Here is a 21,190-nt window from a genome sequence, read left to right as displayed (position 1 = left end):
TAGGTGATTCCCCACATTCACACAGTGACTTAGTATTTTCCAAGACAGAGTTCCCTGGGCCAGAAGCCAAGTCTGCACTGGTTGATGTCTAGGAGTACATTTTTCCCTTCTCCCTTCTATTTTCTTCCACTGATCTAATAAATCGACCGGAGACAGATTAACGGGAAAAAAACAAATTTAATTTGTACATACGGGAGCCCGCCCCCAAACAGTGTGAGGCCCAAAGGCAATTAGGCAACTGAGGCTTCTAAGCCATCTTTTTGTTTGCTTGTTTGTTTGTTTTTTGGTAACTACGCAGGAGGATTTAGTCGCAGGCGACAAAAGACAAGGAGGTGGATAGAAGTGGAACAGTGGTACCAAGGACAGCAGAGGGCATGCCTGCCGCTCAGGCCTCCCCCCCCCCCCAACTCAGGGTGCTTCTGCTGCAGGTGCTTGTCTAGCGTGGGACACAGGCCAAAGGACACACAGCAGTGGGGACCCTCGAAGAGGGTGCCGCCGGGCTCCAGACTGTGCACGTGATGGTGGTGGTTGAACTTGCTGCTCTGGTGCAGGCGTAGGAACAGAGCTCCCAGGAGTGAGGCTGCCGGCCTGTGTGTGAGTGCCAGCATGCCATCGGGTTGCTGCTGTTGGTAAAGTGCTTCCCACAGAACCCAGGCCCACAGCTCTTGCCCACAGGCTCTGGCATCTTCCTGGGGGACATCTGGCCCTTTGCAGGTTCAGTTCTCTGTTCCCTGGTAGTAAGTCCCCAGCTGGCTCTGCCACCAGAAGCCCCATACTCTCTGTGGCCGCAGCTCCAGGGTCCTCCCCACTGCTGCCTGGGAAGGTGCTGTTTGGGTGGGCAGCCTTGGCAGCTGGCTCCAGAGGGATGGTGGCGGAGGCCTGCCCCTGACTGGCTTCGGCCCTGCGGGGACTCTGAGCATGCAGCTGCTGGCAGGGCTTCTCATCGCGGTTAAACTTGCTGTTCTGGGTCTGGGTATAAGGACACGGGTCACAGGCCTGAGGCTGCCAGCCTGCATGCCAGCACACGTGCACTTTGAGATTACTGACGGGACTGAGAATCTTCAAGGGACTGGGCAGGTGGTGCTCTGCCTCCGGCGGATGCTGCAGGGGGGCCGTGGCCTCGGCTTCCAACCCCGCAGGGACAGCCATCCACCAGGTTCTGTCTGGTAGGTGGATGGTCCGGGGTCCCGCTGGGCATGGCGCAGCATGCTCCAGGCCCCTGCGAACTGTCTCCCGCAGGGGAGGCAGCTCGAGGCCTTGGGGTTTCTGCATTCTGGGCCCTGGCAGGGGCCGGGACCGCTGAAAAGCTGACAGTCCAGCTCCTTGGGGTCCAGGAACGCAGTGATGGCCTCCAACGGAAAGGACAGCAGGCAGCGGCCGCAGGTCAACAGATCTGGGTTTGTCTGTCCAGGGCAGACGGTCATGAGGTTGCAGATCAGCGGTGTCCACAGCATCTGCTGTGGGGTCCAGGCGCTGAGGACGAGGACAGGCTCCCGAGTGGGCACGCGGCCCGGGCAGCGGTGGGGCTGTCCCTTGGACTGCCCTGCCCTGGCACGGCCTTCGGGGAAAGGGCCCAGCTCCCAAGCTGTTAGAATCCGCATGTTTGGGGATACCTGGGTGGCTCCGCGGTTTGGCGCCTGCCTTTGGCCTGGGGCATGGTCCTGGGGTCCCGGGATCCAGTCCCGCGTCGGGCTCCCTGCATGGAGCCTGCTTCTCCCTCTGCCTGTGTCTCTGCCTCTGTGTGTGTGTGTGTGTGTTTATCATAAATAAATAAATAAATAAATCTTAAAAAAAAAAAAAAGAATCCGCATGTTTGGCTCCGGCTTCCCTTCAATGATGAGGTCTGGCATCTACATCTGGGTATCTGTGTTGGCTGGGGGCGCCGGGTCTACTGGGCCGGCTGGCAGCCGGGCTCGGGAGGGCCAGAGATGGAAGGGAGGGAGGGCTGGCGTGGGGAGGCCACCGGCCAGGGGCGGCACGCAGGGTGCTCAGGTTGACTTAGGGGCCTGGGGCTTCAAACGGGGCAAGAGCAATTCACAGATAAGCGGAACACGTGTACAGTAATGAGATGTTTGCCCTGCCCTACAGGTAAGTCTTCCAGATAAAAGTTTCTTGACAATAGCTCTCTCTCTGGTAGAGGACCCCTATCTAAATTTTTTCAGGGAGCACCTGGGTGGGTCAGTCAGTGAAGCGTCTGCGGCTTAGGTCAGGATCCCAGGGTCCTGGGATTTAGCCCCACATAGGGGTCCCTGCTCAGCAGAGCGGGGCAGGGGGAGGGGGAGTGGGGGGTAGTAGGGGTCCGCTTCTCCCTCTCCCTCTGCCTCTCCCCCGTGCTTTTTCTTTCTCTCTCAAATAAATAAATAAATAAAAATCCTTAAAAAAATTTCTTTCAGGCACTTAAGGGAGAAGCGAAAGTTTTCCTGAGTCTGCTGGGTCTTGATTGCCTTCAGCTCAAAATGTGCAAAACGGCACATTGGAGGGGTGGCGTGTTCTGCTCCCTTTCAGTTTTGCTCTGGTATGTCTATTTCATTCACTGGATGTGAGAAATCTCTGGGACATTTTGAAGACTACCTCCTTGGGGCTGGTAGTGGGCTAGAGAGTATCTAGACTGGAGAGGTCAGGCGTACAGATGAAGTCAGGCGTTCTCACCCATAGAAGAGTTCTCACTCCTGAGGTTTAGTGGGCCTGGGGGAGAGGCTGCCATTGTGTGCTAATGATATCCCGGGAGGCACACGGGGCTGGACTGTGTCACAGAGACCATTCTCCTGGCAACTGGGTGGTCCTGCCTGGGACGAGAGGGGCAACTGACCCTGTGCCTCTGCAGCCAGGGGGGCACCCCGCGGGAAACTGTCCCTGTCATTCGTGGGGGCACATTTCTGGTGCGAGGAGGGGTCAGCAAACCTTGCTCTTCCTCGAGCCTATGGCATCCACCAAAATCAGGTCTCTGGCCTTTGAGGACCTGCTGAGCTGTGGGGAAACTGAGGCCTTCCTGGGTTCCACGTGCACGGAGTGCTTTCCTTCCCGTGATCAGGTCCAAATCTCCACCATGGCACTGCTCATGCAAGGGTACTGAGGAGAAGCCTTTAATTTTAGCTCTTGATAATAAATGTATGACCAGATTACCAGGAAACTTCATTCCAAAATTAGACAAATTCCAAGAAGGAAAGTAGGGGTTTTTTTTGTTTGTTTGTTTTTAATCTGGAAGGAATGAAAGTCTGGAAAACCTCCTGGTGAGAGGCCAGAGAAGTGAGAACGATGATTCACTGCTTAGTGCTCTGTCCTCCTGAGGCCCAGACCCCAAGTCTCCGTCTCCGTCCAAGCTGGGCCCTGCCTCTCACTGGCCGGGGTCCTCCAGGCCAGCCATGTAAGCTCTCTGCTCCTCTGTTGGCTCAACCCAAAAATGGGCCGGTGTTGGTTCCTACCTCATAAATGGCGATGCACACAGATGGCTTAGCACAGTGATAAACGCTGAGGCATGATGATGCTCAATAATCGTAGCAGAGCAAAAGGTGCATTGGGCACAACGCCCGTGAAAGATGAAGGTAGGGGCAGGAGTTAGGAAAGCCTTCAGCGGGGGTACAGATCTGATGTGTGGCCAGCGCAGCAGGAAATTGTAGAGCAAAGATCAGTTTTAGAAGACCTGGGCTGGACAGGGTGCCCCTGCCATGCCCAGTCACCAGCAGGGACATCTGGGGGACAGCACGCCTCAGCTAGAGCTGGGTCCCCAGGGCTGTCGTGGCAGGAGGCCTGCAGCCAAATGCACTTCTTGTAAGGAAAGGCAAGTTTTCTGATGGAAAACCGGGAGCACGCACCCCGTGGCTGCCACCAGTGATCTCATAAGCACACCCGGTTCCTAGTGGTGCTGGTCTGCAGCTTCCTGAGAAAGAAGGTCATTCTTCTGGTCTCTCTTCAGCCTTCGGAGACTCCGCCCCATCCATGGGGACTGGCTTCTCCCCAGGACCCACCTTCCTTCCTCCCACAGTGGCTTTTCTTCAGGTCCTATCCTGTTTAGAGCTGAGCCTCAGAGAGTCAGGGGACTGGGGGACACACAGGGGTGGCCTTGGGGCTCCAGCTTGGTGGCCTGACACCGTCCAGATGCAGGTGTCATCCAAATTGCTCCCTTCGACATCTCCCCATCTATGTGCATTCTCTAACCTCTCTGGTCCAGCAGCTAAGTGAGGATCCAACTCTGTACCCTCTACCACTGCTCCTGGGGGGGGGCAGGTGCCAAGCCCCCTCCACAGCTGATGCTGGTCTTGGCCAAGTGACTTGCTTTGGCCAGCAGGATACCAGAAATGCGGTGTAAACAAAGGCTTCATAAGTGCTTGTGCACTGGGACTTTTTCCTCTTGGAACACCATTCTGAGGCCAATGCAAGGAAGCAAGTCTACCCTGTTGGAAGATGAGCGGCCATAAGGAGGAGCGGAGCACCAAGGTGTCCCAGCCAACTAGCTAGCATGAACCATACATAAGGCAGGGGCAGAGGCCCTTCACCGTTTTTCAAATCACCAGCTCCATCCCTACTGGAGTCTATTTAGAGCCCTGCTCTCCAGAATTAGGAAGTTGCGGTGTTGGGGCCATCTACTGTTTGCATTCGGTGCTGTTCCAGGTTTCTTCCCCCTGGAAGGAATGGAATCCTAGGTGTTTGGGGTTGGTTTTGTCCTCTCCCTCTGGTGGAAGGCAGGCTTGAGGGGAGGGTAGGCCTGGGCAGGATGGGAGGGGCAGCTGGTGTACTGGCCAGCTAGAGGGCTAGAACCAGATGCCTGAGCTCAGTGTGCCTCTGCCATGGGTATCAGCTGGCTGTTCTTGGGCCGGTGCCTGAAATGTCACAATTTCATCTGTGAAGTGGTTGTTTCACAGGGTGTTGTGAGACTGAGGTGGTGAAAGGCAAAATAACTGCTCAATGAATGTTAGCTCATGTAACAATGAATGTTACAGCTCCCTGTAAATGGGAGCTCACTGGTGGTTAAGTGGATTTGGATGGTAACATATATCCATAGTGTTAGCTCAGTGTGGGGTATTCATACACCGTAGTACATTAAAAAACCCAGCCAGCACCCCCAAAATCATTAAATTATTTGAAAGTAGTCATCAATCTTCAGAACAGCAGTTCTCAATACCTGTTTGCACCTCACAATGACTTGGGGAGCTTAAAATGCCAGTCCCCAGGCCATCCAGGTGCTGATGGAATTGGTCTGGATGATCCCTGAGCAATAGGAATTGGGAAATGCTCTTCAGGTGATTCTGGAGTGAAATCAGGAGCGAGAAACCCTACTCAAATGGGATGCCCTCTTAATACCTAGCTGACTTTTAAGGATGCATTTCCACATAGCTGCCCCTCTCTGCCCCCTGCTCCCCAAACCCTCTTTCCCCACTCTCTACTCGTGACTTAGAGATGCTCTCCACACTTTTCTATCCTCTGCCTCCTCTTCCTCCCTCTACTTTTTACTGTCAGGCTCTACCTAGCAGCTTGGGATGCCCTTTTTCCTACACTGTCCAGATTTTGCCCTCGCTGGAAGTTCACCCAGGAAATGGGATCTGGTTCCAGCTTCTCTTCCTCTTCATTAGGGTATTATCAATTGATTATCAATAGATATCAGTGGGACTCATTCTTCTGGTGAGGAGCCCTGGCTAGAGGAAGACGTCATCTGCTGTGCTTCTGTGCTTCCTGCCTCTGTCAGCATCTGCACTCACCCCACAACGTTGTCCTGACAAGGCTCTGGGCGGGGGGTGGGGTGGTGGAGTGGTGGTGGTGATGGGGTCCTGGCACCTCACCCCTGCATTCTAAAGCCACATTTAGTATTCAGTCTGTGTTAGGAGGTTGTGTCCTTTAACATTTCAATAGAGTAGACAGTCTTATAGAGATAAGCTTTTTAGCTTTTTATTTTTTTTTTAAACTGTTCCTTGTGTTACCATCTTTCCTGGAGATTGCACATGATTAAAATAAGTTTTCATTATAAATGGGAACGAGGGCAGAACATGTTCTTGATTGCAAATCACACATGATAAAATGATTTTCTGGCCCCTAGAAGCTAGCTGGGATGACTCCCCTGGACTACTAATGTTTGCCAAGCTGACATCATGGACAAACTAGGAATGGCCTGTTTGTCTGACTTTTCCATTTGAATACTATTGCCCAAATAGCAGTATTTTTAAAAAAAAATTTTTTTAAAGATTTTACTTATTTATTCATGAGAGAGAGAGAGGCAGAGACACAGGCAGAGGGAGAAGCAGGCTCCATGCAGGGAGCTCAACGTGGGACTCGATCCTGGGACTCCACGAGTCCTGGGACTCCAGGATCACACCCTGGGTGAAAGGCAGTGCTAAACCGCTGAGCCACCCGGGCTGCCCCCCTAAATAGCAGTAAAGTAAAAAGACAGGGAAGGAAAGTCATGACTTCGGGTTCTCCACCTACCCCTTTTAAGCTTCACAAGACCATAAAGTGGATTTTACTATCTCCATTTTACAGATGAGAAAACTGAAGCTCAGAGAGGGGAACTGGCTTTTCGCATTATCATGGAAATAGTACGTGGCAGAGCTAGGATTTGACTACTCCTCCTGCCCTGCACAGAACCCTTTGGAACGAGCAGGGGCTTCAGGTTGAAGACCGTGCTCTTTCTCTGGGCACTGAACACCTGGCCCCCGACACCTGGGGGCATCTTTCTGAAAGCTCCCTCCCTTGCACACAATACTAGCCACACTTTCTCGGGTCTCCAGGTCCTCCCTTGACCGTTCCTTCCAACCAGAAGCACTGGTTTCTTCCTGCCCTCTCTCCCCTCCCCTTCAGTACTTCCTACTCCTCTTGCTGATGTGCCACTCCCTAAAGTCCTCCTTGATTTCCAGCTCGCCTCCCCCAGCTGGGTTCAGGGTTCATCATCCTGGGGTCACCGGCTGTGTCACAGTCCTTATGGCCTTGAGGGTATGGACTGGGTCAATCACTCATTGTTTTGTGTTCTGCTCCACCCCCGCCTGCCGGGGTCAGGTGTTTCAATGGCTGAATCCATTCCTGCCTGTTGGGTGCCAAAGCAGGCTATCTGTCCAGCAGCTGGAGAGATCGTCCTTCCCCCAGGTTTTTCTACACTCTTCCTGAGGTGGTCTCGGAAATGCAGAGATCCACGGTCTCCCTGTTCTCGGCTGCCTGCCCTGGGTTGCCCCAGGACACCTGCGGTAGGCTGGGGGTGACGGGAGGCTCAGCGCTCGATGTTGCAGGCAATGCTGCACCCTAGCGGCGCCTCTCAGCACCCCCGCTCCCCCCCCCCCCCACGGGAGCTCAGGACCCCGGGGAGCCTGCTTGGGGCTGGCAATGATCCCGTGAGGCAGATCGAGCTACTGCATTACTACTCTATAGCCTGAACTTGATGTTTTTCTGATTATAAAATGAATACAGACGCATTCCAGAAAATCTGAGACACAGGAAACTGTAAACAAAATACAGGTTACATCTAAACCCAGAGACGACAACTGTTAACCATTCTGGTATCCTTCTAATACATCTTTTTTATTTTTTTTTAAGATTTTATTTATTTATTCATGAGAGAGAGAGAGAGAGTCAGAGACACAGGCAGAGGGAGAAGCAGGCTCCATGCAGGGAGCCCGACGTGGGATTCGATCCCAGGTCTCCAGGATCACGCCCTGGGCTGCAGGCGGTGCCAAACTGCTGAGCCACCGGGGCTGCCCTCTAATACATCTTTTATACATATCAGTGCATTTATTAGAAAATTTGGATTATCATACACAGAGGTTTGAAAAATTCTATTTAGTATGTCCTGAGTTCTGAAACAGAAGGCTGAAAAAAATCAGAAAAGCATAAAAATGTAAAAATCCCTTATAATCCCACCATCCAGAGATAGCCTTTCTTCTCAACTTATTTATACTTGTGACAATCGGCTGTTATGAATCTATCTCACAAGAATCCAAATCAGAAAAAAAACTGTAAAGTCCCCAAGGGGGTGGGCAGCCCCTGTGGCTTAGCAGTTTAGCGCTACCTTCAGCCCAGGGCGTGATCCTGGAGACCCGGGATTGAGTCCTGCATCAGGCTCCCTGCATGGAGCCTGCTTCTCCCTCTGTCTCTCTGTCTCTAATAAATACATAATCTTTAAAAAAGAAAAAGTTCCCAAGGGGCGGGGGGCTGAGTGACTCAGTTAAGCGGCTGCCTTCTGCTTGGGTCATGATCCCAAGGTCCTGGGATCGAGCCCCACATCAGGCTTCCCGCTCAGCAGGGACTCTGCTTCTCCTACCGCTCCCCCTGCTTGTGTTCTGTCAAGTAAATAAACAAAATCTTTTTTTTTTTTTTGAGTTCCCAAGGGAAAATATATTCTTGTATTTTAGACTACCCCACAGTAGAGTATACTTTCTCTTTTTCCTGCCTAGCAATTTCTTTGGAAACACCCTCCAACCTCCCCCTTCTTCCAACTCCTGCCTGACACATTGCCTCCATATGGCTCCCATGGGAGTAGCCAGGCCTTCCATGAACCCGACTGTGTTCGTCTGTGGGATTAATTCTTAGAAGCGGATTTGCTTAAGAGGGGGCATGTGCTTTTGTAAGTTTTGATAGTGCCAAACTGTCTTGCGGAGAAATCACAGCAACTTGCACACCCACCCGCAGTCATGAGAGTGCCTGTTTCCCAGCGAGATCACCAACAGTGTTGCCAAACTTTCAGCCCTGGGGATCACACATTTGAAGTTAAGCTACAATGTGCTGAGTCAACGTGCACTGTGCCGGGCACCAGGCTAGGTGCTATTTATTAATACTCCCCGGATCCTCACGGGTACCCAGTGTGGGAAGGAGGGTTATTTTCATTCTCCAGATGAGGAGGCTGAGGTTGACATTGCTTTGCCTGCTCAATTCATGGAATGGAGCTGAATTCAACTGCAGCAATCATCAGAAGAGCCACCCAGTCTGTATCAGAATCACTCAGAGGGCTTGCTAAGAACTGTCTGGGCTTTCCCCTAGCCCCCCCTCACCGAGCTTCTGATTCAGCGCTTACGGAAAGGGCCTGAGAACAAACATTTCTAGTTTCCAGTGCTGCTGCTGCTGCTGGTCTGGGGGCTACATTTTGAGAGCCACTGGTTCTCACTCTTACTTTAACCTGGGACTATTATCTGGATGGAAATGACCTCGCTGACCTACCTTATGTGTGTGGGTGTGTATGTGGGAATGAGAGTCATCTTCCATAGTCCTTTGAATGAACCAAGTTAGGTTTGTGGCAAGTGATTCCACGTCTTCAAGTCTGTTCTCCCACCTTTGAATGGAGAGGAAACCCTTGGGATGAGAAGGAGTGATGTATGCAAAAAAAAAAAAAAAAAGGCTGGCCACTTCGGATCTGTGAAATACAGTGGGGAAATAGCTGAGTTTGACAGGTCTGGATTGAGATGGTGGTTGGGCTACTGTGTGACACAAGTTAGTGCACTTCGCTGAGCCTCAAATTCCTTCCCTTTTCAGAGATGGGGATATGACAGGCTTCTTGAGGATTAAATTGCCCCAAATGCTCTTTTTGCTCCTAAAGCTTTAGGGGCAGTGGCAAGGGGGTGGCAAGGGGGTGCCTCTGTAACAACGGTTGCAGCTTGGCCGCTGAAAGCCATCCCCTCTATGTCCAGGGACGATGTTCATTTCGGGCTCCATTCCCAGAAATTCTCATATTCCCTGTTCTTTTCACATCCTGTGAAGACCTCCTCTTTGTGACACAAAATAGGTTCTTTTCTGCAAGGAAATGGGAAGATGCTCTTTGAGACTCCTGGAAAGAGTCTAGTGTGATCTCAGTGATCATGTGGCCCTTTGGCTGGTACCAACTGTTCTAGGTGCTGGAGATAGATCAGAGGACAAAAGACATCCCTGCCCTTGTAAGCTTCTTGATACTGTGTCCCTCAGTGTGTCAACACTGAGCCTTGATACTTTCTCCGAATCTGGTTGGGGCAAAATATGCGAATTCACAGAAAATTGTTAAATTGATCTTTTGAAATGCGCTCAGTGATGCTCAGACCTCTGGGACCATCCGGACATAGCTACAGCCAGAATTGCTCACGCTGTGATGTCCACAGGGCTCCCCAGGGCGCCGGCTATCCTGTGGGTTCTGGTTCAGTAGGTCTGGGGGTGGGGCCCAAGGACTTGCATTTCTAACAAATTTGGATGTTCTGGTCTGTGGACCACACTTGGAGTATCTATGTTTTAAATGATACCTTATATTCATCACTACCAAGCATAACCTTACTTCTCTTCAGCTTTCAGTGAAATTCTGCATACACTAAGGAAAAACTAATTTCATTTGAGTATTCCAGCTGTTCACATTTTTGGAGAGGGCTGAAAAGTCTGGGTGTCAGAGCTTGGTTCCCACTGAAGTTTTCAAGTGACAGGGAGTAGCCTTGAGCTTGTACTTCACCACTGGAAGCCCTAGTTGTCTCATCTGTGAGCAAAGACTTTTCCTACCTCTGTCTCACTTAGGCAAAATCTTAATTGTTAGACATTTTAAACAGGAGTGATTCGAGTGTCTCCATTTAACCATTTTAATCTGTTATTTTTAATTAGGTTGTGGGTTATCTCTGGGGAAGTTGCTGGGGTTCTAAATCTTACCATTAACACTGATAAACTGGTGTTTTTTTATAAAGATTTTATTTCTTTATTCATGAGAGACACACAAGAGAGAGGCAGAGACACAGGCAGAGGGAGAAGCAGGCTCCATGCAGGGAACCCGACGTGGGACTTGATCCCAGGACCCCAGGACCACAACATGAGCTGAAGGCAGATGTTCAACCACTGAGCCACCCAGGTGCCCCTAAACTGGTGTTCTTAAAATGTACAACCAGTATGTCTGGAACACATAAATATATGCTGGGCAACCAACACCATCACTGAGTGTTTACTCTGTGCCGGGCAATATGCTAACTGCTGTACAGGGATTCTTTTTCATCTTTATAACGACTCTATGAGGTACATTCGATTACTTTCTCCCAAACCAAAGCAGACAAAACTGAAGGTCCTGGGGAATGTCAGTCGCCCAAACATATATTTTAAAAGTGAGTACAACCAAGATTATACCAGCTCTGTCTGACTGCTAGACCCAAGCCCTGGAATATGGTTAACTCATTTGTAACTTGACAAGTTACAGTCACAAAACAGATGCAGCGACATGGACAAGAAGGTTAAAATGCTCATCTTTTATTAAGTCTGGTAATAAGGCACTCTCCAATCTTGAGTTAACTGAGATTTTTCTCCATGAACTATGTCATATGCTAGTTCCACAGTAGAATCGGACAAACAATACGACAGCAAATTTACCTCACCACCATGTGCAGCAGTGTTCGTTATCAGGACCAAAAGCAGAGTCACGCTTCCCCCTGTGCTCATAATAAACATTCCTGGAATTACACTGCGTGGGGCTGTGAGGAGGTGTGTGCTCTGCACATATGGTGTTCACGAAGGTGGAAGACTGGTAGCCACGAACAGGAAACTGCTTCCTGCTGAAGGCATAATACAAAACTATCATTCGTTAGGAGTTATGATGGTACCCAGATATTAAGTCTGAATGAAAGATACCATCGACTGTGACAAAAACTGAATTACCCTTTACATACAAATAAAAGAGAGAATTTATTTTCATTCTGAGTTTATTAACATTTCATCCAGTTGAACTGAAATAATACATTGATTCCAACACTGGCGAGACACTGTGCTAATACTGAAATAAAAACTGCCAGTCAGTAAACACGCACAATCGTAATTCTTTATAATGTTAATAGAAATATGAATAACTACCCTTATAAGCACTTCCTGTGGACTTTTCTCCAAAAAAGGTATTTCTAAGAGATCAGCAAGACTGCCAATCTTGGTTCATTTGTTCCTTTTTATAGATCATGATTAAACAAGACAGTTAATATTTCTATATAAAAGCAGCAAGAGTTGGAAGCTTCAATAAATAATGTTTAAAAAGACATATCTCCATATTCATTATCCCTTCCTCGTACATATAAAATTTCAATTAGTTCATCAATCTTCAAACCAGTTGCTAATTAATTTCTCAATGAAGGTAAAGATTCTAAGATGCAGCTACCAGTTAATGAGAGGGTGAGGTGGTAAGAATTCTGAGATTAGCTGGGGCAGGAGTGTGGTGGGGGGGCTCAAGTGCTTCATTTTCACATTAATAGCACCCTTTCAGCACCTCATGGAGATCTGACTTGAATTTCAGTCTCTTACCACTTTTTTAAAGAGAAGCATCTATGGCAACAAAATACATCCAAGGCAAGACTGTCATGGGGAAGCTATTTTGCCTCAAATGGTTTAAGACAGAAAATCTAAATGAGAAAATTCTGGTGGCACAAAGGAAGCCTCAGAGTGGTCCCAAGCTTCAGATCCATCAATCCTTTCAGAGAAAAGAGAAACACGGACACAAGGCACACCATTTTTTCTTTATGAGGAAATTCAGTCTGGTCACATTATCTGGAAAAATCTGTCAAAACTAGCTACTACATTTTTTTTTTCACTTATAAGTCTCTGAATTAACAATTGAACTGAGTGGTCTTCACTCAACAGAACAGTCACCTAGCATATACCTTGAACATCTTCGAATTTGAAACCATAATCTGTTACATTAAATATATGTGAAGCTACTACAGACGATGTAAACAGTGGTCCATGGATTCCTTATTTTTAAACAGGATGGAATGTAATACACAATATTCAAGTAAAATTCATCAGTCACTGATTCACGTACACATTATTTCCTTTTCTTTCTGAAAGCCAGAGATCTATTAGAATGATGAGAAAAGACAGGTAGCTGGCTGGAACTGTGCTCTCATTTCTAAAAAAATCAAACAAACCAGATTCGATCCAGTCATACGGCATTGGTATTGAATATTACTTCCAAAATTTGACATTTGTACATTTCAGTTATTTGATTATTTGATGTAAATAATTGAATATAAAGTCAACAAATGCAAGTTAAGATTAACTTCGTAAGAATGTAAAACAATAAGCTTAAAAGTCAACCAAAGAAATCTACCAGCAATATGAATGCATACAGTTGTTGACAGCAGGAATCACACTTGTCTATTATTATTGTGACTTTCAGGAAGTAGATGGAGAAGCTTTTATCTTATAAATTCAAAAGACTTATCATCTACTTTGGGTTGCCCACTGCCCAAAATGGAAGCAAATGTCCTTAATATTTACAATAATTTCTTATAGCTTGGCTTCAAGAGCTTTTGTGTTTTTCCCAATCATTGTTGAGTGATTCAAAACAAGAACAGGATAACAATCCAGTATTTCAAACAGATTTCCTTTTCACTCACTGATAATCAAGACATATTTATTGACTGTATACTAAACATCTACTCTATGCCTAGCAGTGCTTTTTAAAACTCTGGGTGAGGGTTGGTATATTATCTTTGAAAAAACAATTACTATAAAAGCTATAGGAAGGGTATTTCTGTAAATCACATCGTGATTCAAATATAAGGGAGCCAAAACAGGTGTCGGGTGCCTGGCCCATACCATACCAGGGGCTGTGCTGTAAGTAGCAGCTTGACTCTAAAAGGCTAATGTGGATCTTTAAAAGCTTTCTGTAACTGGGAGAACCCAGGTCGAACAGGCTTTTCCTCACCAGATTTGCAGTGGACATGATAAGCTGTAGAGTTTCTTCTGCTACTTTACAATCCTTTGTTAAAGTATACGCGTCGTAATTCAGGATAGGTCTCTTGGATCTTGGCTTGCAATTCAGCCTCCAAGCTCGTCACAGACATGGAACTGGGATAAGGGAGAAATGATAAGATTATTACACGGGCAGAGCAGGGAACTAGAATCTGGACACAGCAGAGAAGGGACTACCCCCCACCCACCTCCAATCATGATTGAGATTCTAAGACAGAGTCCTGTTTGAAAAACACTTTTTAAAAATCTTCTGGGAGAGTTTCTTTAAAAACTGGAGTAATCTGTTTCCTGACAGTTGAGTAAACTCCACCTGTAAAACCACCTGGTTCTTGTGTTTGCTTTGTACAAATATAAGTTTATTTTTAAAAAATATTTTATTTATTTATTCATGAGAATACACAGAGGAGAGAGAGGGGGGCAGAGACACAGGCAGAGAGAGAAGCAGGCTCCATGGAGGAAGCCCGACGTGGGACTCGATCCCAGTCTCCAGGATCACACCCTGGGCCAAAGGCGGCACTAAACCACCGAGCCACCTGTGGTGCCCCAAATATAAGTTTAAATAATACTTCAACTTCCTTAATGATATGCCAATTCAGACTTTTTAATTTTTCAGCATTGTTAACATTTTTCCAGGAATTTGTCCATTTGGCTGGTTTTTGTTTTTTTTTTTTAAGATTTTATTTATTTATTCATGAGAGACACAGAGAGAGAGGCAGAGACACTGGCAGAGAGAGAAGCAGGCTCTTCCCAGGAGCCCAATGTGGGACTTGATTCCAGAACCCCAAAGGCAGATGCTCAACCACTGAGCTACCCAGGGGCCCCCATTGCCTCTTTTCAAATCTACTGGAATAATGATGCTGATAATACTCACTTCTCTTTTTAACTCTGCTGAATCTGTAGTTACACCTTTTTTTCATTCATAATATTGTTTCTTCTGTTGTGACTGACATCACAAGATGATTTTGTTACTATTTGTTACTATTTTCAAAGAACCAACTTTTGACTTCCTGGATCTTCTATGTTTTCTTATTTCTGGTCTTATCTCCTTCCTCTTTCTCTGCAATTTATTCTTTTTGTTACTTTTTGACCTTAAGTCTGACATTTAGTGCACTGATTTTTAGTCATTCTTCCTTTCTAATATTTAAAGCTATAAATGTCTCTCAAAGCAACACTTTTGCTGATTCCCACAAATTCTGATAAGGAGAATTTTTTATTATTTCCCATGTGTGCAGGAGAATGGATGATTGTGGCATATTTGTACAACGGACTATTATACAGCAATAAACCGTGAATGAACCTAGCTTGCATACAATAACATGGATGAATCTTAGCTACATGATATTGAATAAAAAAGAACGAGTAGAAGAAGATTATATATGGTAGGACCCCATTGCCTAAAAAGTTCCCAAGGAGGCAAAACTAAACTACATGAGAAATAAATATATAAATGTAATATGGGACCCCTGGGTGGCCCAGTGGTTAAGCGCCTGCCTTCAACTCAGGGCATGATCCTGGAGTTCCGGGATCAAGTCCTGCATCGGGCTCCCTGCATGGAGCCTGCTTCTCTCTCTGCCTATGTCTCTGCTTCTCTCTCTCTGTCTCTCATGAATAAATAAATACAATCTTAAATAAATAAATAAATAAATAAATAAATAAATAAATAAATAAAATTTTAAATGAAATTGTACGATAAATATGAAACTCAGCATAATGGTTAAATCTGCAGGAGGGAGGGGTATGGGCTGGGTAGAACCTACAAAAACATAGAATTTTTATTCATGAATGGGCAGTGGGTTCATGGATGTTCATGGTATCATTAAAGTAAACAAAGTAGGGTCATTCTTGGACCAAAAAGGACAGTGTGTAATGAACCAAGGATTAAGAGTAATTCTATTAAAAAAAAAAAAAAAAAAAAGAGTAATTCTATTTGATGCAACTAATGAGTAAGAAACAAAAAGAAAAATAAACATATGTATAAGCAAGAAATCAGGAATAAACTTCACTTAAACCGAGGCCTATGTAGGAAGCTCCTTTATGGATTTTCAAATCCTTTAATCTCAAAATTATAACAGCTATATTTATTTAGAGCTTACCTTGTATTAGGTGTTCTCAACATTTCACATACACTTTTTCTAAGTCACTGAGTAAAAGGTCAACTATTGGATACTGTTATATACTAGAGAAATAAATTTTTCTTATGTTAAGGCCTGAGATTATGGGGTTTGAACAAGTAAACAAGTATAATTCCTCCTTTTTGGATTTGAGGAAACATGTCTGTATTGGGTTTAGAGAATAGGTTGCAAAGGCCCTGCCCCCTCCCAGAGGGGTATGGCTCTAGGCAGCAAGGGGATCCGAGGCTTCCTCTCCTTGAGATTCAATGCCCTATTTAAGACCAGTAGGAGTCAAAGACTGAAGTGAAAGAGCAGATAAAAGGTGGAGTTCTCTGTCAGGTAGAGCGGACCTAATAAAGTTAGTTCAAACACACTTCATTGTCCTTTGAAACCCTAGGCCTTATGGACCATATATTTGGGGCCTGTTGGCACATGGGGGTATGACCAAGGCAGGACCCTGGGAACCCTTCAACAAAAGCAAAACAAAATGCTGCTCTTGGTGCTTTCATGTCAGATCAGGAAGAGGCTGGAGACCTAGAATTATCCCATGCTGATTTAACGCCCATCGATCCCATTCTTCCATCAAAAGCGGGATTTAAGGGTGGCTTATGATAGAAATACACAGTAAGGATTGGCAGGCAAAAAACTATGTAGGAAGAAGGACAGCAAATAAACCAAGCACCGAGAGTAAGTGTATAACTACTGTCCCTGGGGCGGATCTTAAATTCTGATATTTCTGTGTTACAAGCTGCATTTGCCAATGGATTGGATGACAACAGGTCATATTCAAATTTTTTATAAAAGTGAATCTGTGCCAGAGTTAACCTGACTCTTCCAAAAGAATAAAACATTTTCAAATGTCATGGTGGAGCTGCATAAAGAGAGTTTTGAAATTAAACAGATGTGTGTTTGATTTTTCCACCTCCATCTCTTCCTTTTAGAGACTTGGCTTCATTCATCTTTTTGAATCTTGACTTCCCTACAAATGAAACAGTAACAGCACCTGCATCTTCAACTGGTTTTTAGGATGAAGAAACCTGGTGATCATTCCAAAGAACAGCAAGTACATACCTTTTCTGAGGAAACAAAGCACAACAGAGAGGTGTAGCAAATACCAAACTGGAAAAAAGAAAGAAAAGAGCAAATCAGAGCCTTTTCAAATGGATGACTTTCAGATTCCTTTTTTACTTTTCTAACAATCCCCTTTCTTTTAAGCATTTTATTTCCTTATAAAAAATGTCCTGTTTGTATACTTTTATTACCAAGGACTGTCAAAATAATTTTTAAAAAGGTTTTTCTTTACCTCTATCTAATTGTTGGAACCATACGTTCCAGATGTTCTGGGATAGTCTCACATTCAAAACCCTATCCACCCGTTCCTTCACCTTTCATATGCTGTTTATTTACCTTTAAAAAAAGAAATTAATTATATAAAAGTAATCCCACTTACCAAAAGCCAACTAATCCAACTTGAATAGGTGCGCTCATCCATGGGAACCTCTGTATTGAGAAATGTATCATTTTTATTATTTTTTATACAGGCTCTTAAAGATCATTTCTTTTACTGTTTAATAGGAAGGAAATTCTCATGTTACAAGATCCAGATTAGTGAAATTTGGGGGTCACACTGCAACAAGCATGTTAGTCCTGACTCCTATAGCCTCCTTGATCTGTCAATGAATGCACATGCAAAGATCAAGTGGCTTCTCAGTTTTTGTCTCTTACACATACTGTCTGGAGATGCAGGGCTCTAAACAGGTAGAGAAATCATTACTATTTAGTTGTAACTCACCTCCTGGCTGAGGAGGCAGTATAGCTCGGTGCCAGGGCTTGAAGACAGACAAACCTGAACTCAACTTTCTGCCCTGCCATCTCATTCCAGACTGTGGGGACAGAGGCAGGTAGAGCTCAACCTCTCCAAGCTTTGGTTTCCTTATCTGAAAAACGAGGATCCCAGCAGTTGCCTAAAGTGTGTGGGACATATGCCAGGTAACATTCGTAAAGCACCTAGGACGTTGCCAGAAGCGTAGCAGAAACCCAGCAAAACACTTCTCTCCTCCCCTGCAGCTTCCCTTTCTTGGTTTTAGTTGCTATCAATATGGCTAAAACTATTGCTGGCACAGAAAAATGTTGCCTGTCACTTTTTCTTAAAATGGAAATGAAAGAGTTGATTGGTCTTTTGGAGAATAAGCATTGTTAGATTTTTAGTTTTCAAAAAGGAGTGGTAACAAAACATGCAATATGGAGAAAGTTGGGATAGATGGTTCTAGAAACAAGGCCCCTGAAACAGTGGTATCTGAGTTATGAACTGGTTGTTATGAAATCAGCCAACTTAGTGCAGAGTCAACTCAAGCTGTTAAAATATCATGATCCCAAAGAAGCTTGCATGAGAGGCGTACCCTGGTCCCTGAGAAGACTCCTCTGGCGAAAAGGTACGTCACACAGGTTAACATGAGGGGAGAGAGGCATATACTAGAGAGGAAGGGAGAAACATCATCAAGAGGGGACAGACCCACCCCTCAAAGGACAGCAAGAAAAAATCATATTGTATTTTGGCCAACTGGCTTCACGTGATGATGGTGGATTTTCATAAGGAGATGTAAATCCTTGTCCTGGCACTTCTGCGACATGTGACATCTGCCGTGGGTGATGGGAAAGCCAACTAAGTACTGAAGGAGATTTTGTAGAGGATGAACTTGAGCCCCTGAGGGTGGCCTTCGTATTTCAAGTGGACTCTTGTCTAAAGCAAACAGGGTTCACCTATTATCCCAGGGAACAGCTGCAAGTAATCTCAAAGAAGGATGTGTAAAGAGAAAACGAGGCCAATAGTTTTGATGGAAAGGCTCTCAGTAACGACAAGGATCCTAGAGAATTCTGACTTAACGTAAGCTGGACGTCATCCCATCTCCCGACTCCTCTCCGGCACCCCATCCACTTAATTCATCCCTATTTCTTAAATACCACTTAGCCTGAGACTCAGTGAGTGAGCTGTGGTTGTCTGATCTTCCCCTACATACTCACAAACTTAGAATTGTGCAAACAGAGGAAACTGTAAATAAAAGTTCCAATGAATTAAAGACAGTAATCTAAGTTAAAAAGATCTAAATTTAATGAGGTAAAAGCTCAAAAAGTTTACTATGACTAAAGTCTTCCTTCTGCCATGATTTTTTTTCTAATAACTTTACTGACAGTAAACTGCACACATATTTGATGTGTACAACGTGAGTTTTTATATATGTATTCAGCTGTGAAGCCATCTCCATGATCAAGGTAAGAACATATCTGTCACTCTTAATTCTTTCCTTGTTCCTTGTGCTCTTGGCAATTCTGCTCTTTCCTAAACCCTACCCCCCAGGAATGGGGCCCTGGCAATCTCTGCTCTCCTGTTTGTCACTATATAACAGGTTATATTTTTCTAGCATTTTATGTACGGTATCTATTCTTTTGTATAATCATTTTGAGATTCATTTGGGTTGTTGCATGTATCAACAGCTCACTACCTTTCCTTGCTGAACGAAGTAGTCTGTTGCATGGGCACAGTGCAATTTGATAATCTATCCTCTGGCTGATGAACATCAGAATTGTTGCCAGAGTCTGGCTATTGCAAATAAAGCTGCTGTGAACCCTTCGTTTTTTATGGACATACACTTTCATTTCTCCTAGGTAAACAGCTAGGAGTAAAATGGCTCGATTAGATGGTAAGTGTCTGTTACACTTTTTAAGAAGCTACCAGACTATCTTCCAAAGTTGTACCACTTTTCATTCCTACCAGCAGGATATGAGAGTTTCAGTTCTCTATATCCTCATCAACACATTCTATGGTCAGTCCTTTTGATTTTAGCCATTCCTATAGGTGTTTAGTGGTAGCTCATGTAGTTTTAAGGTGAATTTCCACAGCAAATAAAGATACTGAGCATTTTTCCATGTGTTTATTTGATATAGATACGTATTTGGTAAAATATCCATTCTGCCTATTTTTTAAGCTGGCTTGTTTTCTTAAATGAGTGTTGAGAGTTCTTTATATCTTCTGGGTATAAATCCTTTATCAAATACAAGCTTTGTTAAAAAAAAAAAAAACAAATACAAGCTTTGTATAGATTTTCTCCCACTCTTTTTGTCTCATCATCATGGTTTTCAAAAAACAGAATTTTACCATTTTGATGAAGTCCAATTTATTGAGTTTTCTTTTATGGACTGCCTTTGCTATTATGTCTAAGAAATCTTGGCCTCTTTTTAAAAAAAATATTCTACTTAAATTCAATTTGCCAACATAGAGTATAACACCCAGTGCTCATCCCATCAAGTGCCCTCCTTAGTACCTGTCACCCAGTGACCCCATCCCCTCCACCCACCTCCCCTTCAGTAACCAGTTGTTTGCTTCCCAGTTAGGAGTCTCTCATAGTTTGTCTTCCTTTTTTTTTTTTTTAATTTTTATTTATTTATGATAGTCACACAGAGAGAGAGAGAGGCAGAGACACAGGCAGAGGGAGAAGCAGGCTCCATGCACCGGGAGCCTGACGTGGGATTCGATCCCGGGTCTCCAGGATCGCGCCCTGGGCCAAAGGCAGGCGCCAAACCGCTGCGCCACCCAGGGATCCCATAGTTTGTTTTCCTGACTAATTTTTCCCCACTCAGTTTCCCTCCTTACCTTTATAGTCCCTTTTACTATTTCTTATATTCCACATATGAGTGCAACCATATGATGACTGTCTTTCTCCAGCTGACTTATTTCACTCAGCATAATACCCTCCAGTTCCATCCACATTGAAGCAAATGGTGGATATTCATCCTTTCTGATGTTGGCCTAACTCTTGATCTCAGAAATGATCTATTATATTTTTTGCCAGAAGTTTTATAGTTGTAGATTTTTATATTTAGAGTCTAGGAATCATGGCGAATTAACTTTTATATATGGCATAGTCAATTCCCTATACATGGCCCACGTGCCAGGCAACTGGCCATCCACAAGTCTCCCAGTAAGCCATGCTGTGTGTCCTCTCTGAGCTTCTGCAAAGCATGTACCCTTGACCTGTCCTCTTCAAGTCTCTGCTGCCCCCTGTAGTTGAGGGAGACACCTCTTCTATTCCCTTTGTGCTCCAATCACCAAGTATTAGAACCACTGCCCTGTGCCTCTTCCCATCACTATGCTATCAGGTCCCCGTGAGCAAGGCTCAAGCCCTATTTCTACGACTCAAGCACCTAGCACATTGCTTGGCACATAACAGGCACTCAGCGAAAGACAGCTGAGTAAATAAATGAGTGAATGGACAAATAAATGCTACACTCACATTTAACTAATGGAAAGTCCTGAAAATCTACTGAGTAGACAGAGCAGTCCACCTTTATTAAAGGGAATATGGAAGTAGAAGAACTTAAGGAATGAGGAACTATCATCTGACCCAAACCATATTAACTTTACTTATTCCCAATGAAAGTGCCAA

General features: G+C 45.1%; 1 protein-coding gene across 9 annotated transcripts in view; it reads right to left on the bottom strand.

Annotated features, from left to right (window-relative positions):
* Positions 1-11,135: 11,135 nt before the first annotated feature.
* SFXN1 (sideroflexin 1) overlaps positions 11,136-21,190 on the bottom strand; it is a 39,421-nt gene continuing 29,366 nt past the window's right edge. For 3 of the 9 annotated variants that reach the window (XM_055325284.1, XM_055325290.1, XM_055325285.1), the window contains 4 exons: positions 18,149-18,221; positions 17,200-17,249; positions 16,821-16,868; positions 11,583-13,734 (listed from right to left, as the gene is read on the bottom strand). In XM_055325284.1, coding sequence (XP_055181259.1) covers positions 13,705-13,734; positions 16,821-16,868; positions 17,200-17,249; positions 18,149-18,221 — 201 coding nt within the window. In that variant the 3' untranslated portion in view covers positions 11,583-13,704. Of the gene's footprint in view, positions 11,454-11,582; positions 13,735-16,820; positions 16,869-17,199; positions 17,250-18,148; positions 18,222-21,190 lie in introns of those variants that run through there. The other 6 variants (XR_008664376.1, XR_008664375.1, XM_055325288.1 and 3 more) reach the window with 6 other exon arrangements.

The sequence above is a fragment of the Nyctereutes procyonoides genome, unplaced genomic scaffold, assembly GCF_905146905.1.
Source record: "Nyctereutes procyonoides isolate TBG_1078 unplaced genomic scaffold, NYPRO_anot_genome, whole genome shotgun sequence".
In the NCBI taxonomy this organism is placed as follows: Eukaryota; Metazoa; Chordata; class Mammalia; order Carnivora; family Canidae; genus Nyctereutes; species Nyctereutes procyonoides.
This window is presented reverse-complemented; position numbering and strand designations above follow the sequence as displayed.